General features: G+C 39.7%; 3 protein-coding genes across 3 annotated transcripts; all 3 read right to left on the bottom strand.

Annotated features, from left to right (window-relative positions):
• Positions 1–655: 655 nt before the first annotated feature.
• On the bottom strand, positions 656–3,555 carry LOC131308265 (G-type lectin S-receptor-like serine/threonine-protein kinase At1g34300). Its single transcript, XM_058335138.1, has one exon. It carries the CDS (start codon positions 3,364–3,366, stop codon positions 910–912), a length of 2,457 nt encoding a protein of 818 aa, XP_058191121.1. The 5' UTR covers positions 3,367–3,555; the 3' UTR covers positions 656–909.
• Positions 3,556–6,181: 2,626 nt separating this feature from the next.
• On the bottom strand, positions 6,182–8,832 carry LOC131308264 (G-type lectin S-receptor-like serine/threonine-protein kinase At1g34300). The gene has a single exon (XM_058335137.1). The coding sequence runs from the start codon at positions 8,806–8,808 to the stop codon at positions 6,319–6,321; it is 2,490 nt and encodes an 829-aa protein (XP_058191120.1). The 5' UTR covers positions 8,809–8,832; the 3' UTR covers positions 6,182–6,318.
• Positions 8,833–9,217: 385 nt separating this feature from the next.
• On the bottom strand, positions 9,218–12,249 carry LOC131308266 (ribosome production factor 2 homolog). Its single transcript, XM_058335140.1, has 7 exons — positions 12,092–12,249; positions 11,858–11,930; positions 11,520–11,723; positions 10,513–10,758; positions 10,138–10,380; positions 9,983–10,048; positions 9,218–9,665 (listed from the first exon to the last, which is right to left on the bottom strand). Exons 2-7 carry the CDS (start codon positions 11,924–11,926, stop codon positions 9,564–9,566), a joined length of 930 nt encoding a protein of 309 aa, XP_058191123.1. The 5' UTR covers positions 11,927–11,930; positions 12,092–12,249; the 3' UTR covers positions 9,218–9,563.
• Between the last annotated feature and the right edge of the window lie 14,059 nt (positions 12,250–26,308).

Genomic DNA, 26,308 nt, shown 5'->3' on the forward strand with positions numbered 1-26,308 from the left:
AATTGTTTTTATGGGCTTAATTATGTTTTTATGGGTTTTTTTTTTAATGTATTGGGCTCAAAATTGATCCTTTTTTGTTGGGCCAAAAAAAATGGTTGAATTATAGATTTTTGGTTGATATTTTATGGGTTGAATTGTAAATTTTTTGATGTGTTGGGCCCAAAATATGGACCATGAACGAAAACCGGATAAACCGGACCAAAACCGGTTGAGCCGGTCAAAACCGGACCAGTTTATTTCAACCGATTCCGGTTTCTAAAAATCTCAAACCGGATAACCGATTTCGTCCGAAAAATACACCCAAACCGGTTGAAACCGGACCGGTATCACCCCTAAACCATGGCTTCTTTAGGTATGGCTGACTATTCATTCCAGACAAGGACCTCCCAGGCCAAATTCTATCTTTCTCCAATTCGAGGGCGGGGCTCTTTAGGTATGGCTGGCTATTCATTCCAGACAAGGACCTCCCAACCCAAATTTCCTCACCCCTAGGGCTCTTAAACAGTCTCTCTCTCTCTCTTTATACAAGGACCTCCTAAAGGTTGTCTTTTTCTTCTTTTTTTTCTCTCTAGATTATGAAGGGACGAGGCAAGTCTCTCTGCTCCCTCCAAATGATTTGGCAAAACCACAGGAAGAAAAAAAAAAAGGCTCAGCATTCACTAATTCACAATCATATTAATCATAATTCCTCTGTTGAACAACATGAGTGAACCTGTATAAAGAGCTAGACTCCTACAACAAAGCCTGGTCTTGAAAATTCTATAAATGTCATGAATGAACAAAGCTTACCCACCTCCAGCTTCTTCCCTTCCCAAAGGTTTCAGAGAAGTAGAACCCAAAAGTACTTGTACACACCGATGAGCATCAATTGAGCTTAGCTTAGGCTGTAAAAGAGGAGGAAGTTGCCCTCTACCCGTTGCTTCGCGAAACAAAAGATGAAATCTCTGCAGTTCGGAATGAAGACGATGAAGAGGGACCTGGGGCTGAAGCTGCAAAGGTGGAGAAAGGACTGACACTAGCGCTTATGTTCATGCTGGTACCACTAACGGATCCTTCAGCCGCAGCCTTAGGGGGTGGTGGCTTTTCCATTTCAACAATCCCTTCTAACATCTGCACCACTTTTCCCATTATTGGCCTCTGGGTTGGTTGCTCCTGGATACACCAAAAGCTCACCTTAATCACCCTAATTACTTGCTCCATATCCAATTCATAATCCGGAAGCCTCTTGTCGACAATCCCCTTCACATTCCCCTTTTCAAACTCCTCGTACGCCCAAATAGAAAACTTTTTCAGATTTGTTTCTGCAGACACTTCAAAATTCCTTCTCCCGCTCACTAACTCCAACAAAACCATGCCGTAGCTGTAAATGTCAGATTTTGATGTTATTGGCAGATTTGCAAGCCACTCCGGAGCCAAATACCCTCTAGTCCCCCTGACACTTGTCAATGTCCGGCCCCTATGGTCCTTTGGATTTAAGAGTTTTGCAAGGCCGAAATCTGAGACTTTGGCATTGTAAGCTTCATCCAATAGAATGTTCTCTGGCTTTATGTCACAGTGCACAATGCAGTCTCGACACTCCTCGTGTAGGTATGTGATACCCTTCGCAGTCCCCAGGGCAATTTTAAACCTGCACTCCCAACTGAATGATTTTCCTGACTCTTCGTCTGTCGTAAAGAGGAAACTATCAAGGGATCCGTTCTTCATGAACTCGTATACCAAAAGCCTGTGGCGCCCTTCGGAGCAAAACCCAATTAATCTAACAAGATTCAAATGGTGGGTGCTACTTATAGTTGCAACTTCCATTCTAAACTGTTTCTCCCCCTGCTCGATTCCCTCAAGCTGCTTCACCGCAACAATCTTATTGGCAATGACACCTCTATAAACAGCCCCAAATCCTCCTGCTCCGAGCTTATCCCGGAAGCCTTTGGTGGCGCGTTGAAGTTCCTTGTATGAGAACTGGACCGGTGCACCAGAGGCATATTCAATAAGAGCATATTGAGCAGACGACGCCCCGAATTTAGCCCTGTTTCTACAGCACCACCACCACAAACCACCCTCAAACATCAACAACCCTGAAATGGTGCCTATAACCGCCACAACAACAATCCAACCCTGAAGGTTCGAAGATTTACCCTTCGTTACTCCTTCTGAGGGAGAAGGGTTTTCCACGACTGGGCCACAAACTTTGACAAATGAAGTGCTGGGAAGAGCAGGCGATTGATACCCGCTCACGAAATCTGGAGTTTTCTGATAACACAGCCCAGTCCCATCGGACAACGAGGTGGAGGCAATACAAGGGCTACTAACCAGACAATTCAACCCGCACGCGGATATAGCTGCAAAGAAAACTTGCGAAGCCAGCTCCGGCGGGTAAGTTAAAAACTCGGCATGATCCAACTGCAACATCGCCCCACTCCCGGGACAATCCGCAATCTCCACCTTCCTCTTACACCCTTTCCTACTATCCATTGGATCGATCGGTTCGAAATTCAAGGACGGACACTCGCAAACGGGACCCGTATCGTTGTAACTACAGATACCGAAATTCCCACAGTACCCGAAAACAAGACACTGGTCAGCAACAGCTGCCCATCTCTCCGTGCTGTTGTCACTTCCCTGAGCATAACTGTAAATCCTCAAATTCCCATCACTGTCCAGTCTCAGAAACCTAAAAACATCGGTCCCCTCGGCGTAGTCACTGCTGTAAGCCATGACCACGGCGCTCGAAAGCGTCGGGTCGTAGAGGGATAAGATCCCGATCGACTGAAACCCTAAGCTGGGCGACGTCAGGTCCGCGGTAATTGACGAATTTGGCCCTGAATTCCAGTACACAATCGTGTCGTTCCATTTCAGGGTTAGGTTTCCAGACGGAAGGAGACTGAAAGAGTACAGCCCAGATCTTAAAAATCTACTGGTCGTGAAATTCTGCGAGGGTAAAATGGTATCCGTGGGGTTATCGAAGGTGGACCAGATTGGGACGGTGCCGTTTAGGAGGACGAAGTTACCTGAGTCGTTGAGGGCGGCGGAGGAGACGCCGCGGCCGGCGGTGTCGGACTGCCAGACGACGGCGCCGGAGGAGCCGTTGACGAGGCGGAGGTTGCCGTCGGGGAGGAGCCGGAGGGAGGCGGTGGCGTCGGCCGCGCCGCCGGCGGTCCAGACGCGGATGTCGTTGTGGGTGATGGAGACGTAGTGGGCTGAGGCGGCGGCGGTGAAGCCGAGGACGAAGGTGGCAGACGGGGAGGTCCAGGTTTGGTTTGGGGACGAGGCGTAGAGGGTGGAGTTGAGGGGTATAGCATCTGCTGCGGAGGAGGTGGAGGACAAGAGGAGGAGGAGGAGGAATGGGATTAGCGTGGGTTTTGGCTTCATTTTTTATTTCTTCACTTTCCACTCCCACCTTTACATTATAGTATTATTTATAATTTTATATATGTATCTAAAAAATTAAAAGTACTTTCTTTTATGATTTTTTGATTTTCTTTGCGCCAAATTAATAAACTGGTCCAGATTTTTAATATAGTGCGAAGAAACTTGAAAAAACATGTACGAAAACACTTCTTTTTTTTTAACACACGTCTTCTCATAAAAAATTGTTAAAATAGCACAGAGCGAATATTTATTTGGAAAATTCTTGAGGCGCAGAGGAAGGAGGGAGGAGGAGACTTGTTGACTTGGAATGGAAGTTGGAACAGAGTGGTGGACGTTGGTGGTCCTGTTTGTTGGACTAGAGAGAGAGAGAGAGAGAGAGAGAGAGTCTGACTATAACATTTTGTTAAAGTCTTTTTGTGGCTATTTTGTAGTGAATGTTATGATGAGAGTCACCGTAAGAAAAATGATTCTGAAATTGTCATACCTTCTTTTCGCAAATGCTATGCCACTTGTGGAATTATTTTGTTACGCCTTTTTGAGGTTTTTGTTAGGTCATCTTATGATTAGTGTTATGCTTTCTTACAGTGAAAGGTAATAGGATTCTCCAGATAAAAGAAGATACCTTGGCATTTTCTATTACGAGGAGTGTAAATTGTAAGCGGATATGCGCACTAAATAGAAGAGAGTTCGACTCTAGCTGGAAAAAATATTCTGAGTCTGTGTCTTTTTTTTTATCTCTCTTCTCTCCTCTTTACAATATCAACCGTGGCCATTGGCTTGTACTCTCTGCCGTCCACCCCACGCCACCCCGTTCTCTCCCATTGTGGTCGCCATCCTCCCGTCGACCGCTGCTGGCCATCGAATCTCATGCTTTTCCTCAATCTCTCTTTTGATTTTAGCTGGATTTCTCAAATTCGGCATGTTTCTTAGACATAAAAAAAGTGATCCTGTAGTGATACTATGATGCATTATATTTTTTGTTACTTTGCCTCCCTACAAAAACAGTATACCACGTCGAATTTGAATGATTTTGGTATGTGTTGTGGATATATTCATGTGATTTGGTTATATGTTGTTGCAAACCAAAATTTGAATAATGAGAAAACAAATTAGTCCAGAATTTTGTCCGATCAATACTCCAAGAAAGGAAAGTTGGGCCATCGAATAAAAACGGAGGGGGGTATAAGACTAAATCGTGATATTAAAAAATACATATATGTGTGTATACCGTATTCATGGATATCGAACTCTGAATCTCGATCCCTATGGTTTTTTGGTTCCTAAAATCAAGTGGCGATCGACTCTAAACAAAATAAGTGTGCCGCATCAGATGTCCAATATCCAACGAAGTCTCACCAATACAAGTCTTTTACTGTTTTGGCGACTCTGCTTTGAGAAAATTTCCATAGTCTATCTTTCTAGAAACGGACTGGACAACGAAGGATGTCAAATCAAAATCAATGGGCCAACTCATCAGCTTCCCGCGGGAGGCCTGTTATTTTGGAGAGAGGTAGTGATATGGGTGATAAACGAGCTAAACGCACTGGCAGAGCTAGGATTACTGGGGGCCGGCTTAATAGACATATATTTTTTATCAGATTGTATAATTATTATATCATGAGGTTTTTACTTTTCAATTCGTTACATTTGTACATTGAATTATTCTTTAGACTATTTCAACTGTTACGTACTTATTTTTTATTTATGAAAGAAATTGAGAAATAAGAATGTAAAATAACCAATTTTTTATCAAATTGAAGCAAAATTATTAAGATTGTAAGTAACTATACATGAATAATTATCAATAATATTTAAAATCAAGTATCTATAAAATAAAATTTTTAAAACTCGGACGCTCGGGGAGCCGGGCCCCCCCGGAACCCTACATACCTCTGCCCGTGGCTAAGTAGGTGATTGATCAAGTTTGATTGAAAACTTAATGAGCTTCAAAAAAATATTCGAGCGTAGCTTGTTTATGAGGCGAGCTGCTCCCAAATAAGCTTTAATAATCAAACCAAACATGAGCCGATATCGAGTAATTTGAATTTTTTAGATAAAGCAAAACGACTAGAGTGGTAGCACGTTCGAGCTTGTTTTGACCCCATAAAGAGTTTTAAAAAAAATGTTCAAACTTGGTTTGTATATTTCTACCAAAAAAATAAAGTTGGTTTGACTAACAAATCTTAAAACGGTCTTGATATTGTCAGCCCAGTGGGCTGACGATAAACACACTAAAAGACAAGAAAAACACATATTTCTGTGCACTTTTTACATCTTTTAATACACATTCACACACTTACTATCGTCAGCCCATTAGGCTGATTTTAGAATTTTCCATCTTAAAAAAAGCTTTTAACGAATGAACATGAGCTCGATCTCAAATAACTTGGTTCGTTTAGCCGCACTAAATTGAGAGATATCTTTCAATTTAATTACCTTCCATGTAGATTGTCCTACAATGGAAGAGGGTATAACACGAAAAATTTACAATGTGCTCATGACTTCCAAATTATTGTATGCTACCTTCCGAAATTGCCCTCCTAACTTCGATCGAAACACTTCTGCAATTAATTCAAAAGAGAAACAAAACTCTTTTATCTACACATGGCCTCTAGTTACAAAGAACCTGTGAATAAGGATAGTAAAATAGATTGGAGAAACTGAACAGGTAATCATTGACATTAACTCCCAAATTCCATTACCTAACATTTTTGAACATTTCAACCACATAAATTAATTTACAGTGCTAGCAAATGGTCCAGGCGCGCATGGTGCACATTAACTAATTCTGAGGCCCTGAAATTAACAATTAGGCAAATTCTCCAGTGGCCTCAAGATGTGGAATGTCAAGCCTCCGTAGGATTCGAACATGTGGCCTCACGAAGAACAAGTACTCATTTGCTTTTTCATATTCACTCGGGAAAACACCTTGGGGTTTGAAAGTGATATTACTTAGTGCTCTAAATGTAAAAGGGATGAAGATGCCCTCTCTAAATTCCTTTCCAAATGAAAAGATGAGGTTTGAAATGAGGATGATGGAGAGGGAGCCATTGTTGAATCTACAAAGTTCGAAAAACCACTCACATTACCACCACCCACATCCTCATCAAAAGCCCCCTCACCAACAGCCTTAGGGTTTGGTGGCTTTCTAATCTTAGTAATCCCTTCTAACATTTGCACCACTTCTCCCATTGTTGGCCTCTGAGAAGGTTGCTCTTGGATGCACCAAAAGGCCACCTGAATGGCCCTCATTACTTGGCTCATATCCACTTCCTCATGATCTACCATTCCTTTGTCAACAATTCCCTTCACATTCCCCTTTTCAAACCTCTCATAAGCCCAAACTGAAAACTTTTTCTCATCTGTTTCTATGGAGACTTCGAAACTTCTTCTGCCGCTCACTATCTCCAGTAAAACCATGCCGTAACAGTAAACATCAGCTTTTGATGTTACTGAAAGGTTTGCGACCAGTTCTGGAGCAAAATAACCTCTCGTATTCCCTCTAACATTTGCCAGGGTTCGGTGTCGATGATGGTCTTTCTTAGGACTAGCGATTTTTGCTAGGCCGAAATCCGAGACTTTGGCAGTGTATTTCTCATCCAAGAGGATGTTTTCCGGCTTTAAGTTACAGTGCACGATGCAGTCTCGACACTCCTCGTGTAGATACACGATTCCCTTGGCCGTACCGAGGGCTATCGTGAACCTACACTCCCAACTCAACGATTTTTCGAAGAATTCTTCCCTTGGGAAAAGGAAATGATCAAGGGATCTATTTTGCATGTACTCGTATACCAGAAGCCTATGATGATGTCCTTCGCAGCAGAATCCGATCAATCTGACTAAATTCAAATGGTGGGTGTTGCTTATAGTTGCAACTTCCATCCGAAACAGTTTCTCCCCTTGCTCGATTCCCTCGAGACGCTTTACTGCAACGACGGTTCCATTGGCAAGAGTACCGACGAAAACAGCCCCAAATTCTCCTCCTCCGACCTTATACTTAAAACCTTTTGTGGCCGATCGCAACTCTTTGTAGGAGAACTGGAGTGATACCCCAGAGACGAAGTCGAGAAGGGAATGTTGACTGGAGAGACCCCCGAATAGCTGACTTTTTCCACGTAACCACAACAAGAAGACACCCTCTAGCACAACGAAACCAAAAATGGTGCCCAGAACCACAAGTACGACAACCCATGCATGATACCCGCGAGCATTCTTGCGGGAAATAGATGGATTTGGTATTATCGGGTCACAAACCTTGAGAAATGAAGTGGTACGGAGGGCCGGAGACTGATACCCGCTTAAAAAACCCGGGAATTTCATGTAAATCGACCCCTGCCCGTCCGCCAATGAAGTGGAGGCAATGCAAGAGCGGCTATTCAGGCAATTCGACCGGCACTCTGCTATGCCCCCGGTGAAATGTTGTGGAACCAACTCGGGAGGGTATGTCAAAAACATTGCGTGGTCTAATTGCAACATTGTTTCTCTACCGGGACAATCCTCTATCTCCACTCTCCTCCGGCACCCTTTTCGTCTATTATTCGGATCAATTGGATCGAAATTCAGGGAAGGACACCCACAAATCGGACCCGTATCGCTGTAACTACAAATGCCCATATCCCCACAGTATCCGAAAACTAGACACAGATTAGGAACAGCCGCCCATCTCTCTGTGATTTTCCCACTTCCCTTGGCAGAGCTATAAATCCTCAGATTCCCATCAGAGTCCAATCGCAGAAACCTAAGTATGTCACCTCCTTCGGCATAATCACTGCTATAAGCCATGACTGAAGTGTTTGAAAGTGATGGATCGGAGATTGATACGGTGCCATTCGATTCAAGTCTTAAACTAGGTGATGTTATGTTTATGTTGTTGTGTGATAAATCCGAACCCAAACTCCAATACAATATAGAGTCATTCCATCTTAGTGCTAGATTTCCAGAGGTAAGGAGACTGAAAGAGTACAACCCAGATCGCAGTACTTGGTTAATGGTGAAGTTTTGTGAGGGCAAAATGGTATCAGTTGGGCTATTGAAGGTGGACCAAATAGAAACAGCACTGTTTTTCAGGACAAAGTTACCTGAGTCGTCAAGGGAGGCGGAGATGATGCCGCGGTCAGCGGTGTTGGACTGCCACACGACGGAGCCAGAGGAGCCGTTGACAAGACGGAGGTTGCCATTGGCGAGGAACCGGAGGGAGGCAGATGAGTCGGCTGCCCCACCACCGTCATCGCTGCCTCCGGCCTTCCAGACTGCGATGCCGTTGTAGGTGACAGCAGCAAAGTGGGCGAAGCCGTCGGATATGAAGCCGAGAGAGAAGTTTTTCATTGGGGAAGTCCAAGTTTGCGTTGGGTCTGAGGCATAGAGGGTTGAGCCGGGGGAGATATCGGTCGAGAAAACGGAGGAAAACAAGAGTGTCAACATTAGTGCAAATGGTACCCCCATCTCTCTCTCTCTCTCTCTCTCTCTCTCTCTCTCTCTCTAGACAGATCACAGATGTGAATTTATGTTTAATACAGACCCGGGAAAAAGAAAGGCTGATGGAGACAGTTGGATTGCGAAGGTCATCCTTAAGGGCAAAGCCATGCAGAACCACATACTCAAGCCTTCATAGCACGAAACCAACCTTACAGTGACCGTTATTCCAATAATTTTCTCTAGCTCAGTCAATTGGAAGTAATTTCGAATTTTCTACGAGCAAATAACAAAGAAGCTAAACAACGGTCAAACTCCATTCCAATAGAAGACTCTGACTGAGAGTGTTTACGTCTGCAAAGGGTCAATTACGTCGATAGGAACGTTACGCCATTGCCTCAAATATAACCAGATTTAAATCGCAACAAATACAAGAACGAAATATCAAGGGCTAATAGATTGCACCGTGCTTTGGTGGTATTGTTTTTCACAAGATCGCTTTACGAAGCAAAATTACCAGAAAACTCTAGCAAATCCACTACAATATTGATACCTCTACCTTTTGCTTCTCTAAAAACAACATTGCACAAGCACATACATTCATTTGAATCGAAAGCTAACGAAAGAAGAAGAAGAACACAGAAAAGTGAAGCCCGATGATAATACCAGTGCATCTGCCGACACATTAAACTCCGGGGCCCATTGCCCCAACAACAAAATCAATAGGAGTTGGAAAGCACAAAATTCTCACAGCCAACGGCTGGCTGTTACAAACTTCTGAAGACTCAAGAATCTTGCTTCTGCTTCTTTGCCTCTCCTTTCATCTTAGCTTCCCGACGTTCCCTCTTCACTCCCTTTGCTTTGTTAGGTAATACCTTCTCTCCAACCTAAATACAGCAAAAAAAATCATTAGGGCTAATAGGACAGGATAGCAGGCTTCTGTCCTGGTAAACGCAATCAGCAAAATCAAGTAAACTGGGGAGTTGGGGAAGGGAGAGACGGAAGCGAAAGAAAAGACTGCCGCGGATGTTTATTATCAGTCCTACGGCTCATTCTAAACCACATAGCTATCAGTACGGGTTTCGAAGAGGACAGAGACGTCAACCACGTCAAGTGTTTGTACCAACTACATTACACCTCTAAAATAATTACTTATACTCCACCAACTGATGCACCCAACCAAAGTGTAATGTTGATTTCTCACCTGTTGGTCTGGCATATATATCTTCCCTATCTTTCCTTGTATTGAATCCCGGCTCACATTTTTCTCCTGGTACACAAAGAATAGGCATTTAAAACAAGTCCTCACATGTGTGTGTATGAGAGAGAGAGAGAGAGAGAGAGAGAGAGAGAGAGGACCTTCTTCTTGGTCAGTTCATGAGCTTTCTTCATACTTTCTTTCCGTAGGCTTTCATCAGGAAGACGATGCCGGCGAACTAGCAAATCCATGGAGGGACCAACTTCAACAAGCTCCATCCTTGGGATTATGGTGCCGGATTTCTTAAGTCGCAGTGCACAGTGCGTAAAGAGCACCTTATTTGAAGACAAGGCTGTACACACATAAACACGGTCTAACCCGGCAATGTTCAAGTTTGACACAGCCTGTAGCAAGAAAATCATCCTTCTTACAATACTATACAGAATGCAGAGACCAGATGACAGGGTTACTAATTATCGACATTGTATGAGAAATAAATAAATGAGAAAAGGCAGCAGAAAGCAACAGAAATACACCTCTCCCCGGAACAGATCAAGCAAAACTTCCTTCAAATGCTTCAGCTCTTCGACACTCTCGAATCCTTCTCCAATAAAAGCAAATAAAGGTTTTGAGCCAAGTCGAGGAGCTAATTTCCTACCATATGAGAACGACTCCATGCTTTTGAAGTTCTCAACCCCAAGCTCTACAAGATCATATATGTGGTGATCATAAGTTCGCCCAATAACAAGATTGTTGGGTCGCTTCTTCGAATGAGAACCAAACTGCAAATACAATCATATAAAACACTCGAACAGAGGCCAGACTCGCAAAATAAGCTGCAGAGAAAAAGTCCCAAACAAAGGTTCTTTATAAATCTAGTCTAACGTATGAGCTTGAGACTTGGCATCTCAACGCAGGGAATGAATTGTCAAAGCAAGGGAACATTGTATCTGCTAGCACCTTCTGATTCTATAACTCGAAGAAGGAATACACGGTAACAAGGAGTATTACATTCAAATTTCAATACTTCAAGTCTTCAGCTACTTTGAAATACCAAGGGTGAAAGGTAGCACACATGACTTTGTTATAAGGACAACATAGTCCTCACTCCTCACGATGATAGCAAATCACGGAAACAGTCCAACTTATCCAAAAACAAGAGAGACAATTAACACCTGCAGTCATGGCTTGACCTCTCTAAAACAAATGAGACAAAAATAAGCAGTTATATACTAGGTTCATTCTTTACCCCAAGTGTTGAGTGCCCCAACAGACCTTACACAACGTAAGTTAAATTTGGAGCAAGGGGCATCCATTAAGGACTCAATTCCAGAAAACATGACACGTCGCTTTTTTATCCTTAACTCAATAGGAGAACATCATCCGTCCAATTGTGTCATTGGTACAGTTTTCAATTCAGCAGTAATAATAGGACAACAAAAAGCAACATCCCCACAACGAGAAAGTACACCAAGTAACAAACTCCACAAATCGTCAACTAGATTGCTTAAAAGAAATGAAGAAGATGTGAGGTTTCTCATACCACAAAAAGACTGCAATCAGTTTTGAGAGAAAAGAACTCCAAAGAAGTTTCGCCGCCACTCTCAAATGGTCTGATGCTATCATTCTTCCGGGAATATTTAATGGATTCACCCTTCTTAAGATGATAAATATCAGATAATACGGTATTCAATACATCGCTCGTTTTCGTACCATGCAGGATTAAGGTTTTCTTCCCACTTTCAACCTGCAAAACACATTGCCAAAAATCAAAAAGAACACAGGTCGCTCCCAAAAGAAATTGTTTTGACACTTCCTGATAAACGAAAGAAAATGCTGAGTAGCTGTCAATAGCTCAGGAGGAAGCCCTAGAAAACTCACGAGTTTGGGGGCACGTTTCTGAACCTCTCGCCTGGCTCTTCCAGTTTTGGGAGTTTTTATCTGTAACATGATTCTGTAACAACGTAAAAGTAGAAACACAGCAAAGATACAGTAAGTACAACTAGAACTTTCAAAAACTAGAACAAGTACTCCAGAAATGTGTTGCTCTGAATTAAAGTGTATGATACTCAACCTGAACGGATCTGCACAAGAGCGATCGCTTTATGAACCTACCTTGACGTAGACTGGAGGCGCAATCGAAGAAGCAGATCGGAGATTGGAGATCGGCCGACTTGCAGACGCTGAGTCGGTGTGGAAGGAAGACGATGAAAGAAACGCGGGCTGTTTTTTGGTTAATGTTTTTCTTTCTTTTTTCTTTTCTTTTTTAGGTTAGGGTAACTTGTTCATTGGGGCCTGTTTGCTTATTATCAGGCTGATGTATTGGGCCAACATGTTGAATTGGGCCTAGGGCACACATATTGTGTGCTGTGAAATGGCTATAGTATTGGACTGGGCTAAGTTGTAATTTTGGGTATCAAAATGGGCTAAGTTATCATTTGTTGACCCCGAAAAAAAAAAATTTTAAAGAATTTTTAATGCATAAGATTTCTATTTTTCATATATGAAATTTGAAGAATATTGAAAAAATAAATTAAAAATAATATTGTTTAACATGTCCCCGCAACCGTGTCTAAATCTATATACTTGTCCACGTATCCATAATTTTTAAATTTTAGGTATCCGACCACTAGATATACACCCACACTTGATACTCCCACCCGCATCCATGAAACATAGGGTACAAGCCTCTCCCCCATAATGCTTATTGGACTTGAGAAAACAAAGTTCAAGTTTAGCTAGAGGTATTGCTCAGCCCTTAGCTTGACTGGGGATGGCGAATCCACCTTTCTCTGAGCTAAACAATTGGTGGCATGCTTTGGGCCCTTGACGGAAGAGATCCGTGGACAGGGTCCTCTTCAACCTTTGTAGATCCCTCAATGCTAAGTTCCATCTTGTAGGATGGGGTTCTTTGAAAAGTTGCCTGCGTGTGAATTCGTGTGAGCTAGAGAGATGCAATTGGTTGATGGTTGGGAAAGAGAAGAGAGATGTGATCTAGAGGGGTGAAGGAAAAAGTAAGGGGACAGAAGAGACCAAGGGAGCGTGTCCTTTGATCTCTCTATGCGAGGTATAGATGGGATTCCCTATTAAATGGATCAAATGAGGTTGCTCCTTCAATGTTTTAGACGAGAACTAAAGAAGGTTACGTGTTCCTGGTGCACTACCATGTGGCACTTCAACGCTTTCTCAACCACACATTTATATGAGTGATATCCTCTAAAATAAATTACTCTTACATCAATGTGCGGTGAAAAAAGGCCTTCGAGCATACTCCAAAGAAGTACTCTAAGATCACTAAAAATCATGTCATGAATACTCGTTTACGTATTTAGAGTAAGTTGTTTTGTTTTAGGAACAATTCAAAGAAGTAGATAAACATTACTCACACCTTCTGTTGACTCGATCATTTGGATGAAATGGTAGGATGGTTTTCTAATTCTGGTCCTTGGTTGCCAATATCAAACTACGTGGGAAATTCAGAAGGGACACATACCAGGCAAGGAAACACGGTGCCCGCAGGTGTCCGAATCTCAGGCATTCTTCTAGCACGAAATGCCGGACAAATCGGGGGATTCCTCCTTGGCCACGAGTGTACGGTTGTCACACCAATACGTGATGGAGAAGGTCTTTGGAACACCGCCATTCACTCGGACTTAATTTATATTCAACTTAAAAGAATTCAGCGTTCTACTCTATAAAATATTATCTTACTTTGCATCTTTCCTAAGCTTTTTGCTCATTTCTCCCCTTCCTTTTTTATGGTCTGGAGCCGTATCTATGTTAGCTCTTATCCGGGAGTTCTTTCTGGCCCATTTTAAACCCACAGGGGTGGATTCTGGGCCTCTGGCCCATCGGCTTTCAGGCTTTGTGGCAACTTGGAACATGATGGCCTTTTGTTCCGGTTAAAAAAAAGAGAGTTTTTAGGTTTATTTTATTTTCGTATTTTTTTTAGGATAAAAAAATCCTTGTTTGTGAATTGTGAAAACAGAGGAAAACCAAATGGAAAGAAAAACGAAATTCTTTCCAAAGCTGTGCCTTTTTGTTTTTTTTGTTTTTTTTACAATTTTTTTTGGTACTTACTTTTGTTTACATTTGATTGGGAAGTAATTTGATTGTTATGTTGTGACCTAAAATCTACAACAAAGCAGCATAATTTGCATATTTTATACGAATACCCAACTTCTAGGGTTTTTCCTACTAATCATAACTTATAGGAGTACGTAATTTCTCCAAACTCTTTAAAAAATCCAGATTTACAAAAAAATCAATATATGTTATATTGAAACACTTCTAGTGTTGTATTTGTCTTACGTATGTCTTAGATTCTTGCACGATGGTCAACAGACTTCTGTAATTTACAAGACCAATGGTTCGATGGTTAACTATGGCCTTTGAAGTTGTGACTTCAAATAATGGCAAGGAAGTTGTGACTTCAAATAACGGCAAGGTCTATACCTAATCTCTCTATAAAAAAAAATAAAAAAAAACTAATGGTGACTAAATTGGGCGTATATTTCTATTTCACTAGTCCCTTCAACAAAGAAAACCTATTTTGGAGAAATTCTGTTTGTTTATATTTCTTGGCACTCTTTTTTTTTCTAAGGAATGACAAAAAACTCATACAATATGAATTAAAAAACTCGGTAAGTTAGTAGACGCTGAGTCTCGAACTCGAGACCTTGGTGAACTTGAGTTATCAAAAGAAATTCAGTAGCGCCCCAGAGTGACGCATGTGCTAAAGTAATTCATTTAGCACCAAAGGCTCATGATGAGCTTTCTGCTTCACATCTGGATGGCATGATTTCATGATTGTAGGATCCTTAAATTATAGTATCATCCCATGAGTAGGAAGGATCTTTACTATTAAAAATTGCAATCCGGAGCATCTGTGTATCCACCAAGAAATTATCCATTGGAATTGTCTCCCAAGCTTAAGAGCCACACATTTTTACGGAATCTATTATAAAGTGCGTGAATTTAAGATTTCGAGACCAATGACTTAATATATTTTTACGTACTATTTGATTTAAAAAAATTTCCCGTCCATAACACAAACCCATCCCTCTTAGTTAAAGTTAGGATTTGCATACGGTGTACGATGTTCATGAACAACTAGAATTTTAGCTTCCTGAATGCTCGATCCATTGAGGTGATCAAAGTGTTTTCCCTATTGAACAAGCTCAAGCCACACTTTTAGGCTTGTCAAGTAACCGGTCCAAATGCCATCAGTTCAGGTAGGCTCGTGAACAAATAGATATACTAAGCAAATTTTAATTTATGTACTCATACGATTCGTTACAGTTGTTTAATGTCAATCAATTTAAGCTAAATTACCCAAAATTAAATTTAATTACCCAAAAAAAAATTTTCAATTTAAGCTAGGCTTGAGCATTCCAAGTTCGAGTTCAAGCTTGAGCAATTTAAACTTGACGGGTTTTACTAATTCTGAATGAACCGAACTCGAATACCGTAAAAATCAATTTGGGTTGGCTTTGTACCTCTAGTTGATATTTAAGCGATGGTCGCGAGAACAACGACTAACTATTCAATAGTACTAGGGCACCATAGCACGGCGGCTGGTGCCCTAGCCACCCCACCACCACATTTTCAGGTGAAACACAAATAGTTAGCCTTGTTCGTTTTTGAGTCTTAAAATTTCTACAGTCTACAATAATTTTTTCTATCTATCTCTCTCCACTCATTACTTTAAAAAAACCTCTCTCCAAATCTAAATCGAACAGGGCAAAATCCATTTCAGTGTCCTAAGGTCACCCATAAGCTTTTTGTGAACAACACAAGCCGAAAGAGACGGATGGAATTCCATGCCTAACCTCAAACCAAACCTAATCCAAACTATGGTTTGGTCTGAATCCTACATTGGCAAGGCTAGTGCCGGCCTTGTAGGGCTGGCAAAGCCACCATACTTTAGATGTTTCCTTGCAGTGAGTAGAATAGAACCACTCTTACACGACGCCAGGGTTTGGCTAATGGGGATAGAAAGCTAATAAGCGATTGTCCTTCATGAGATTGTATGTTCGAATTCTATACATTCCAAACTTTGGGGCTATCAGAAGATTTGTCCGGTCGATAACTTTTTGGTTTCGGAATTAATCGAGGTGCACGCAAACTGACCCAGATATCCGGTTGTTTTTAAAAACAATCGAAGTACTTTTAGACGACTTAACATTAATAGGCAATCAAGTGGGCCTGCACAATACAGAACCCAATAATTGACCGCTAAAAAAGGGCTTAAAAAAAGCCAGGCTCTGTTCATGATTTGTAAATTGACAGGCAATTAGGTGTGTTCATTGCCAACCCTAGGCCCATAATATAAGTTCCAGCTTTTGTAATTATTTTGATGTGGGCCAAATGCTCTTTTGCTCCAAATTCCGGCTGGAAATTAAAGTCTTGTTATGGTCATGTCACACTCTGTGGCTATAACCATTTATTAACTCTAAGTCTTACCCTAGCTAGGCAACTGAAAATCGAAATCTTTCCGGGGCCTAGTATCTCTGTAGCGTAGCAATAGCAACTCGGACCGAAGTTTTAAAAATCGGTCGTCCATAACGTACTTGTTACATTACGATTTTTGAGTTTTCTGATACTGTTACACCTCGATATATCGGTGAGATGAAAAGTTGCATGCGTAAGGGCTAGTTTCCATTATGTGTTGTCCGTTTCCAATTCACGAATCGGTTCACTATTCATGGCTATTATGGCCGATACTCGATCGAAAAAAAAAAATTTGGTAAAAAATAATTTCTTAAAAGTTTACAACTGCTAGAACTGATTCCTGTTACATATTGTTCGATACTCGCAATACTGTTACACGACAATCGTTATCAATTCGCATACCAAAACTGTTATTTAAAACCTTGCTTCGGACTTGTAGTGCATCTCGGTTGGATCTACTGAGATAATAAAAATCACAATAAAAAATTAAGTTAATATGATATTTATAAGCACGCGATCAAGAACATTTTGCATGCTAATGCATTCACCGAATTACACCAACCACTAATATTTTTTTTTAAAGAAAAATATTATCCGCTCATGTGGTTATTAATATCCGACTTCTTTGGTTGAGATTGCTTTTTACTTGAAATTGATGTCAAGATTGCTTTTTACTTGAAATTGTTGTCAAGTCTTTCACTAGCTAGATAGCTCCTCCCTTGAGCATGATCCTCGTTGATCACCATTATTACTATTAAGACACCACTGTCTTTTCAATCTGTTAGATCAGGGCAAAGAGAGTGTCTTTTTCGTGGAGCCTCCGTGAAGCTGTTCAATTTCGCGCGTTCATTTTCATTTTGGATGGTCCAGATTTTAATGAAAAATTTTCGGAGAAAAATTAATCACAATCAATTATACCGGTCATAATTGATTTTCAATCAAGATCGTCCAAAAATACTTTGGACAGTCGTGATTGAGCTCCGTAACTTCTTTTTTTTTTTTTACATAACAGCCGTAAAAAAGATTTTCTCCGGTGAAAATATATGTGCTACTAAAAGTAACTTAAAAATTAGTACTACTCCACAGGACCACGCATTTTAGATTTCACATTTACAAATATCTTTTACTTTTTCATTCCTGGGCTTTAGGAGGGTGCCTAGGGCCTAAATACTATAGTACCAGAACCAAACAATTTTATACTACCAAAAACCCGATCCAAATTGACCGGCTCGGTTTAGTTCAAACAGTCCATTCGGGTTTCATTTAAAGGATTCATACACAGAATAAAACTGAATTGACCGATTTTATTTACATTATACAGTATCAGTACGGTACTACGTTCTCATACTATTTTTTTTCATTCACGGTTGTTAATTGCTTGGAAGCGGAGGTTAAGCGTTCTCTCATCTTTCTTTAGTACTCCTCTAACACTATATAAACTCCACCGTTTATTTCAAAACTCTTTTTTTTCCTTTGTCACTTTTGCCAATACAATAGATAGAAAGTTTCTTTCCTGAACATAAGATATCAAAATTTTGATATCGTATGATCAGAACTGAACTTTGAGGCCCAAACCAATCACACCGATTCAAACCGAACCGCTTCAATTTCTAATTCGTCTGTGGTGGGATTAGGACTACCATACGTTGCATCACCATTATGATGAAGATGAACTACTAAGCAAGGATATACCAGTTTAATCTTCCAATATTCTTCCTTGGACAATGGCAGTTCAACACTTAGTAAGTGCCAGGGGAATGAAAAAAGAAAATGACCGAAATACCTCCGGCCGGTCATTCCATGGCCGACATGCATATATGTATGCACACAACAAAAAGTGATGGCTAACGGTTTGGTGACCTGCACTTAACGTTCTTCTCTGGGGACTCGTTTTTATAATCAAATCTCATTTCTAGTAAAGCCAATCGAACATGATTAACTCCGAGCTAACTTATACGCTTCTCGATTATTTTATAGGGAATTTGTTGGATCAGATGCTAAGCAACTCACCTAAAAGCAATTATTGTTTGAGAAATGCACAACTTAATCTTTTAAAGGGCAGCGCAAAACTCTGCACTTAGCGGCAAGCGGATATTGAGACGCTTCACAATGCTACCCCTACAGCACTGACAGGTGGAGGTGATTAGTCCTCTCTATGCTTGCTTCACGTCAGCAAGGAGTGCCGCGAGTATAGGGTGGATATTAGCCCTGATAAAGCCAACAATTTCCCCCCACCCCTAGCCTGGGACTCGAACCCATAACCTCGCTTTTATACCACTTGTTGAATCAGATGCTAACCAACTCACCTAAAACCAATTGTTATTAGGGGAACGCATAACTTAATCTTTTAAAGAGCATCGCAAAGCCCTGCACTTAGCGGTAGGTAGATATGAGACCCTTCGCAATACTGCCCAAACAGCACCGACGGGAGGAGGTGGTTAGTCCTCTCCCTATGCTTGCCCCGTGCTAGCAGGGGCGCCTCGAGTACAGGTTAAATGTTGGCCCCCATAAAGACAACAGGATCAATCCCACTATCTACCAGCAGTGACAAATTAATTAAAACGGAGATTAAGCCCCGCATGGATTGGCTCCATGAGGGTTGATAGCACTTACAAGATTTCGTACTTGAAATCTAAGAAAGGGTAAGCCCTTAAGTTGCAGATTTTGACTACATGACCAATTCCTTGGATTAGGGATTTAAACATTTTTTTTTTTTTTGTAATGCATTGTGTTCCAGTCTAACTTGCATGCACCTCGAACTATTTCCTACAGCTCCTTCCACAACCGTTTCATATGCTTACGCGAGGTGGCCCCAGAAATTGCTAGCAAGAGGAATCAAACCAGAGACCTTTCAAACACTTCATCCAATATATCTCTTTCTTGCTACACCGTTTTGCCTTGGCTTGAATCGGCCTCCAAACGGTGGACGACGGAATAAATATCCCGAAAATTAGTCGGCGTGCACATAAACTGGTCAGAATACGCTAAGTTATTACAAAACGTAACGGAGTATCTAAAGTGGACGGGAGCCAATCCTTCTTGTCTCTGTGGGCACATTCATGTCGATAGGCTGGGATTTGTGAGGCTCTGGACCATTCAGTTGTACCCATCAAAGATCATTAAGAAGAAAATGAACATTCTTGTTAGGAAGGAATTTGTAGGTTATACTTCCTCCGTCCAGATTTAATAGTCTTTTTTTAGAGTTTTTGTCACTTTTCAATCGATTATATCTTATAATTTATTACATGTTATGCAATTTTGAAAATATTATCTTATAGAACAGATGGAGATCTATTAAATAAGATCTATATTGGATATAAAATTTATTACTAATAATTTAAAAATATAATTCATTTTTTATCCGATTAGAATTGAACAACAAACTATTAAATCCGGACTGAATGAGTAGCTCTGATCTACTGTTTGATGAAAAGGATTTGGCGCAGGACAACTGTAGTCTTTCCATCCATAACTATAATTCCATGTGCTTTTACTTCCGCACGATGGGTGGGACCCTCTCAAGTATGAATATCAATACGAAATTAGGGACATGATGGTTACGCTAAGATTTTTTGGATTTTTTCTTGTTTTGTTCTTATTTAAATTTTTCTTACGTTTGTTAGTTTATGCCTAACTTTAAACATATCATTGATTCGTTTCCTCAAGACGAATTAGAAAAGTAAAAAAAAAATTATGACTTTTATTGAAATATTTTTGAAAATATCCAAGATAAAGCCAAAAAAACTTACTTTTGTGATTTTTTCTTGGATATTTTTTAAAATATTTGGGTAAAAATCATAATTTTTTACTTTTCCGATTCTTCTCTTAGACGAATCAATAATCTACAAAAATTAGGCTTAAATTAACAAACGCGAAAAAAAATTTGAATAAAAACAAAATAAAGAATCCTAAAATTTTTAGCCGAACTTATTAGCCAAGTAGGGTATACGAGGAATTTTTTTAAAAAGTGGGATACAAGTACGGCTATTGTAGTATTGTATGTTAGGATGGGTTCAAGGTGTGTGTTGTGCACTCGTTATGGGGCCCACAACAGGTTTCATTAGTTGATCATTGTTCATTTTGTTCGTCTCGTCGAGTACGCAGTTCACGTGAAAATTCAAGTTGATCGGATATCGGTAACTATGTTGTCAAAATGCATTTTTTTCAAAAAGAAACAGTCGAAGAAACAGTTGTAGGTGATTTTTTTACGATACTATAAGTTAAATTCTCACCGAAATAGTTATCTGATCGACCTTAATTTTACGTGGGCAACATACTCAAAGAGACAAAAAAAATAAACGGTTTAGATCAACTAATGGGACCTGGAGTGGGTCCCGTACTATTCATTGGTACTTAACACATACTCTCATCTGTTTCCGCTAGTGATTAACTTATGCAGCATAATTTTTTAGTTTTGTATTTATTCATTTGTTTTTTGTGTTTGTTAGTTTTACAACAAACTTTTATGTAATATAAGTTCGTCTCGACGAAAGGAATCAAAAAAGTAAAAAATTATGACTTTTAAACAAGTATTTTGGAAAATATCCAAAGAAAAGCTCAAAAAGCCAATTTTTGGTTTTTTTCTTAGATATTGCCCAAAATACTTGTATAGAAGTCATAATTTTTTACTTTTTTGGTTCCTCTCGTCGAGACAAACTCATATCACATATAAGAACAAAACCCAAAAAAGTTGTGGAACATAAGTTAATTAGTAGCGTGAACGGAGAATACAACTCTACTTATTACTTGTTTAATTATTGGAATGCAATTTTATGGATCAAAAACTTTGATACCTATTTCCTTTTGTTTCCCTCTCTGCAAAGTAAAGCAAAGCGCGGAAAAATCTATTGCGTCTTTACTCTTTACTAGAACTTTAGAACACTATGCAAGAAGTTTTACTTTTTTGATGATTCATAAGAGCCTGGATACATGGCTATATGCGAGTTTGTGAATGAGGTCATAGTCTCGTCTTAACTTCTGGTTGGGAGGTAGGCAACTCATTGGCGCATTTGGTAAAATGATATACTACCATCTTGGAGCAAAGATGAAAGGTGTGATTATGTGCAATCCTCTCGGATAAGCTATTGGATACATGGCTTAAAGTATCCAAAATGTATGCAATACTTCAGCAATATATAGATTTTTAAAAAATTAACTTTTACAATGTGAACACTTCTGAATTACATATCCGTGAGTAGTTGAAGAGAATGTGGAGACTATACGAATACTAGTACTTCCATCTAGAAATATATGTGCCTTGGAAGTGGGTTCTAAACAGAATGATACATGCTGACTAGCAGTTATATGAAATTAAATGATCGGTCGACCCAAAGAACTTAATGTCAATGGGTCCCAGTGCTTCAAAATTTTCATTTTTGTCCTTGGAAATTTCAATTTGAATGTGTTAAAAGTCCAACTATTGCAAACGAAAAATCCCAAAACCAAGTGATTGGCCAAAGTGTGCTCTTAGTCCCATTTGGGTCTCTAACTTCTTCTTTTTGCCAAAATTGTAATAGTTTCTTATTTATGCTGCTTTTTTAAATCTTGAAGGACAAAGAAATGAAGAGGAAAATAAATGAAGTGGAAATAAATATCATCATTTTTCATTTTCATTTGTGATACCCTTATTTCACACAATACCACAATCCAAACGAGCCTCAAATGTCCTACTATGTACTAATCATTGTCTTGTTTTACTCTGCTCAAGGACCTTTGAATCCTTTGTATTAATTGGGGTTATTAATAAGTGTTTATGTTTCCATTTGCTCAAGAAACAAATTAGTGGCCTAACCTAATGGCCGACCCACCCAATGCCTACCCCTCCAAGTATTCCGAATGAAAAGCTCAATAATTCATAAATTTTCACAAATATAACGACGAACAAGTACGACGAATCACTAATCCAACAAAAGCCAAGCCTAAGATCACCTAGACCAGATACGTGTCCTACTTTCGCAGGGTTTCGAGAAATGGCCTAGCCCAATCCAAATCCGGACTTCGCGGGCCCAAAGAGTAAAAAGAAAAAAAGAGAGTAGCAAATCTTATCCATACAATATGCTATAAGAATGTATCTACCTAAAATAAAAAGAAGCTAATTTCCTTAATTCTCTCTCCTAAATGGAATTTTCTCAAATTTTCATCTTTTTGTTTATTATTCTACATCTTTTACGAAATGTAAAACAAATAGTATTTTGTTTGAAAAGGAAACTAAGTTCCATCAAGAACTTCGGGGCAGTTCTGGGGACACCTAAAAAAATACCACATAGTTTCCGATCAAATTTTGATGATTTGAGCCATTCAATATGTTTAAAACGTGTTTTCAGCTCAAAAAATATCGAGAATGGCTTGATCCGTGTAGTTTTTCATAAAACAGTTTCTATCAGCATTTATGAAAAAACTGCTCAGATCAAGCCCTTTCCGGTCTTCTTTTTTTTTTTTGCCGATTTCTTACAAGTACTCTTAAAATCACGTTTTAAACATATTGAACGGTGCAGATCATCAAAATTTGATCGGAAGCTGTGAGATTAAAATTTGGGTGTTTTTTTAGGTGTCCCTGGAATCGCCCCGCAATACCATAACAAATATATAGTACTATATTTTGCATGAAACAATCTCTTTTTATTGTTATTGCTGGTGAATTTTCCTAATTTTTTGGTGAAAAAAAGGAGTAAACTTCGAGAGATCGATATACATGCCGACCCTTTGATGCACAGGACGACAGGAAAAAAACGGTTTTCACAAATGCTATTTTTTTTATTTCCGTTCATCGAACAAGCAAGACGCCAGTCTTATTATACCACTACAGTACTGTATAGAGCAAAGAGAGAGAAGTGGCACCCAAAAAAATGACCTCAAAGAATGCTCCCTTTGAAGATCTTCTTTGTTCACTTCCTTCCCAATGAGATCTCAAAAGACCAACATCCCCCCCTCCTCAAAGTGACCCAGTCTCCAAAAACCCACGAGCAAAGCCGGCAAAGCAATCTCGTCTCCTGTATAAAACCAATTACTACCATAAAACAATTATTAAACACAACACCAATTTCCTCCTATAATCACGACCACCTGGTCCCCTTGTTCACCCCTTTGAAGAAACATTGGTCTTTATATTCGTATACATAGCGAGGTAATGACGTAGATAGTGGGTAATAACCGAGGAGCGTCAATTACTGGTTGAAAACTATCTTTACGTACAATGTATATAGTAATGAACTCCGAAAGACATATATTAGATAAAGAATTCTCAACTTGCAAACAGTTGGCTTGACGGTTGTGTAGATGCCATTCAGGGTGTGGACAGGTTCAAATGTTATAAAGAGGATGTTAATGCCGGTTGGGTTGGAATTAGGGTAGTCTAGACTAATTCTTTTAATTTCGACGAAAAAACAAAAGATAAAACTGGCAGCTTTTTGTCACTGTTCGACTGACAGAAAAAAAAAAAGCAATCAAAAAAATTTTTAAAAAAATGATAGGAAACAAAGACTTTTAGTCATTTAATAAGGGCAATTTGGGGTATTTACAAGATTAATTAGGTGATTGTAATACATGTGTTAAAGCGACTGCACAAATAGGAGCCATAAGATAAATGTTGGGCCCCTGCAAATTAATTAATGGCTACCATCAAATATCATGTGGGTTGGCTTATTCTAAAGGTCTAGAGAGATCATCGCTATACAATAAGCAAAGCCATCGACATAACTTTAAAATAGAACTCTAGACGTAGTAAAGTTCAGAGTTGTGTTTTGTAAATTTTACAATTAATTGTATGACCTAAATTCGAGAGGTAAAATCTCAAGATCAGCGCATCAATAATTACTTGACAATATGAAAAAGCTTTTGGCTTGAGATTCGACTCCCACTCCAGCTGTCAATTCCCGTGTCGGGTTGTGGGAGGGGCTGTAGGGATTAGTTTGAGGTGCGTGCAAGCTGGCCCGAGACACCCCTGCATTACCCAAAAAGAAAAAAGAAAAAAAAATCAGAGAGACAAAAAGAGAGTCCAATTGGAAGGTTTGGGTGACCTAAAAAGACTGATTCTTGCATGGTAGAAAAGGTACATGCAGAACACAAATACAAGGAACCTCATCATTCCCATCTTTTTTTCTTTTTAAAGAACTTGGAACAAGAAAAATAGAGTTTAAAAAAATGTGCATCTAGGAAGAAGAACAAAAGCCCCTCCCCCCAAATTTCAATAGGATGGAGGGGAAGTAAAGGAGCAAAAAGTCAGTTGCTCGAGGCTAGAAAAAGGGGAAAGAAGAAGCCAAAGGGGAGCACTCAAACCAAAAGGGGGGAGGGAGGGAACTGATTTCCAAAATGGAAGGATTTATTAGGAGGAGGAGGAGGAGGAAGGAGGAGTAGAATCAGGCACAATCCCAGTCAATCTAGTCAAACTTTTTACAACCCAATGTACTACTCAATCTTTAACACCATGGACCAATGCCGGCAAGATTTCTATCTTACCACGTGCCACCCCGTCTTCTCCACAGTGTTCCGAGCCAGTTTGAGCGCATCTCGAACTGACTTTTTTACGCTTACACGTGTAGTAAGGGCAGCCCAATAGTTGTTGGTAAGGAGAATCTAACCGGAGACTTTAGAAGGGAGCAAATTCGTATATCCAAGGGCAAGACCACCAGGCCAATCCTTTCGATTAAAATACAAATTTACTTCTCCTATCTAGTTGGGAGAAATTTTTGGGTGCTGGAAGGGTAATACAGACGTGGTACCCCATCGGCGATCTAGACAGTCCAAACGTGTTTTGGATGGTCCGGATTTCGGTGGGGTGATGGAAGAGAGGGGGAAGAAATTTAGATTGTCCAAAACACGTTTGGACGGTTGGAATCGCCGACGGATACCGCTACCTGGTGCCCACTCGGCACCCAAAAACTTCTCCCTTGCTAGTTAGACTTGCTAATTGAGTTGCTGTTGTGATATTCTCTTCCCGTCCTATTACTGGTCTATGATTTCATTTCAGATTGTCCAAAATTTTAATGCTTAAAAAAATTAAAGAAAATTGGTATTTAGATAATTTATAGATTTTTTCTTCTGAATAAATTAAAATATTTTCACGAGTAATAAATTATAGTAGAGTAGAAAATCTAATTCAACTTTAAGCAACACTAAATGTCGCCAGGTTGAGTATTCCATTCAACCGTAGCAATACAGGACGGAGAGAGTATATTTCCAGTGCGAAGGTTTCAAGTTTTGGATAGTGAAAAAGTTTTTAAATTTTCGCGATTTTAATTGGGCCCCACTAATAGACGGTGGGATTAGTTTTCAAGGAATTAGTTGAGGTGCGCGTAAGCTGGCCCAAATACCTTAAGTTATAAAATAATTAACAAGAAAAAATAACATCACACACAAGTCGTGCAACATTTGTAAATTTAGCAATTTAAAACTATTCATTCGATTACTATGATATAGCAAGTCGTATAGCAACCCCCACCATTGAATTCTCTTTCTCTCAGCAATTGCTCTCAAAACAAACAAACATGCAGATGCAATGTCAAACGCATAAAACGTGCAATAAGTTACGTCCTTCCTATTATTAATGGATTTTAGGTAAGATGGTAGAACTCAATACTACAAGCTTAAGTGCAAGCACGTACAAGGATAAACACAAAAGATATATTTACATATATGCTCATCAATAGTGATGTATTAACAACGGAGAAAGCTATGGTAAGGATGTAAGAGTTATTTTAAGTGTATTTTACGCTCTCTCTTTTTGCCTACTTAAGGCGTACCTTGGAACTATATAAAATGTATGCATGGTACATATGTTTTTGGTATATGGTGTGGACATTTTTTACTCGTTAGTTAAGCATTTTTATGGTACTAATTACGTATTTTTTTGGTTAAAATTTGAATAAAAGTGTACCATAAACC

The sequence above is a fragment of the Rhododendron vialii genome, chromosome 11a (genome assembly GCF_030253575.1).
Source record: "Rhododendron vialii isolate Sample 1 chromosome 11a, ASM3025357v1".
NCBI lineage: Eukaryota > Viridiplantae > Streptophyta > Magnoliopsida > Ericales > Ericaceae > Rhododendron > Rhododendron vialii.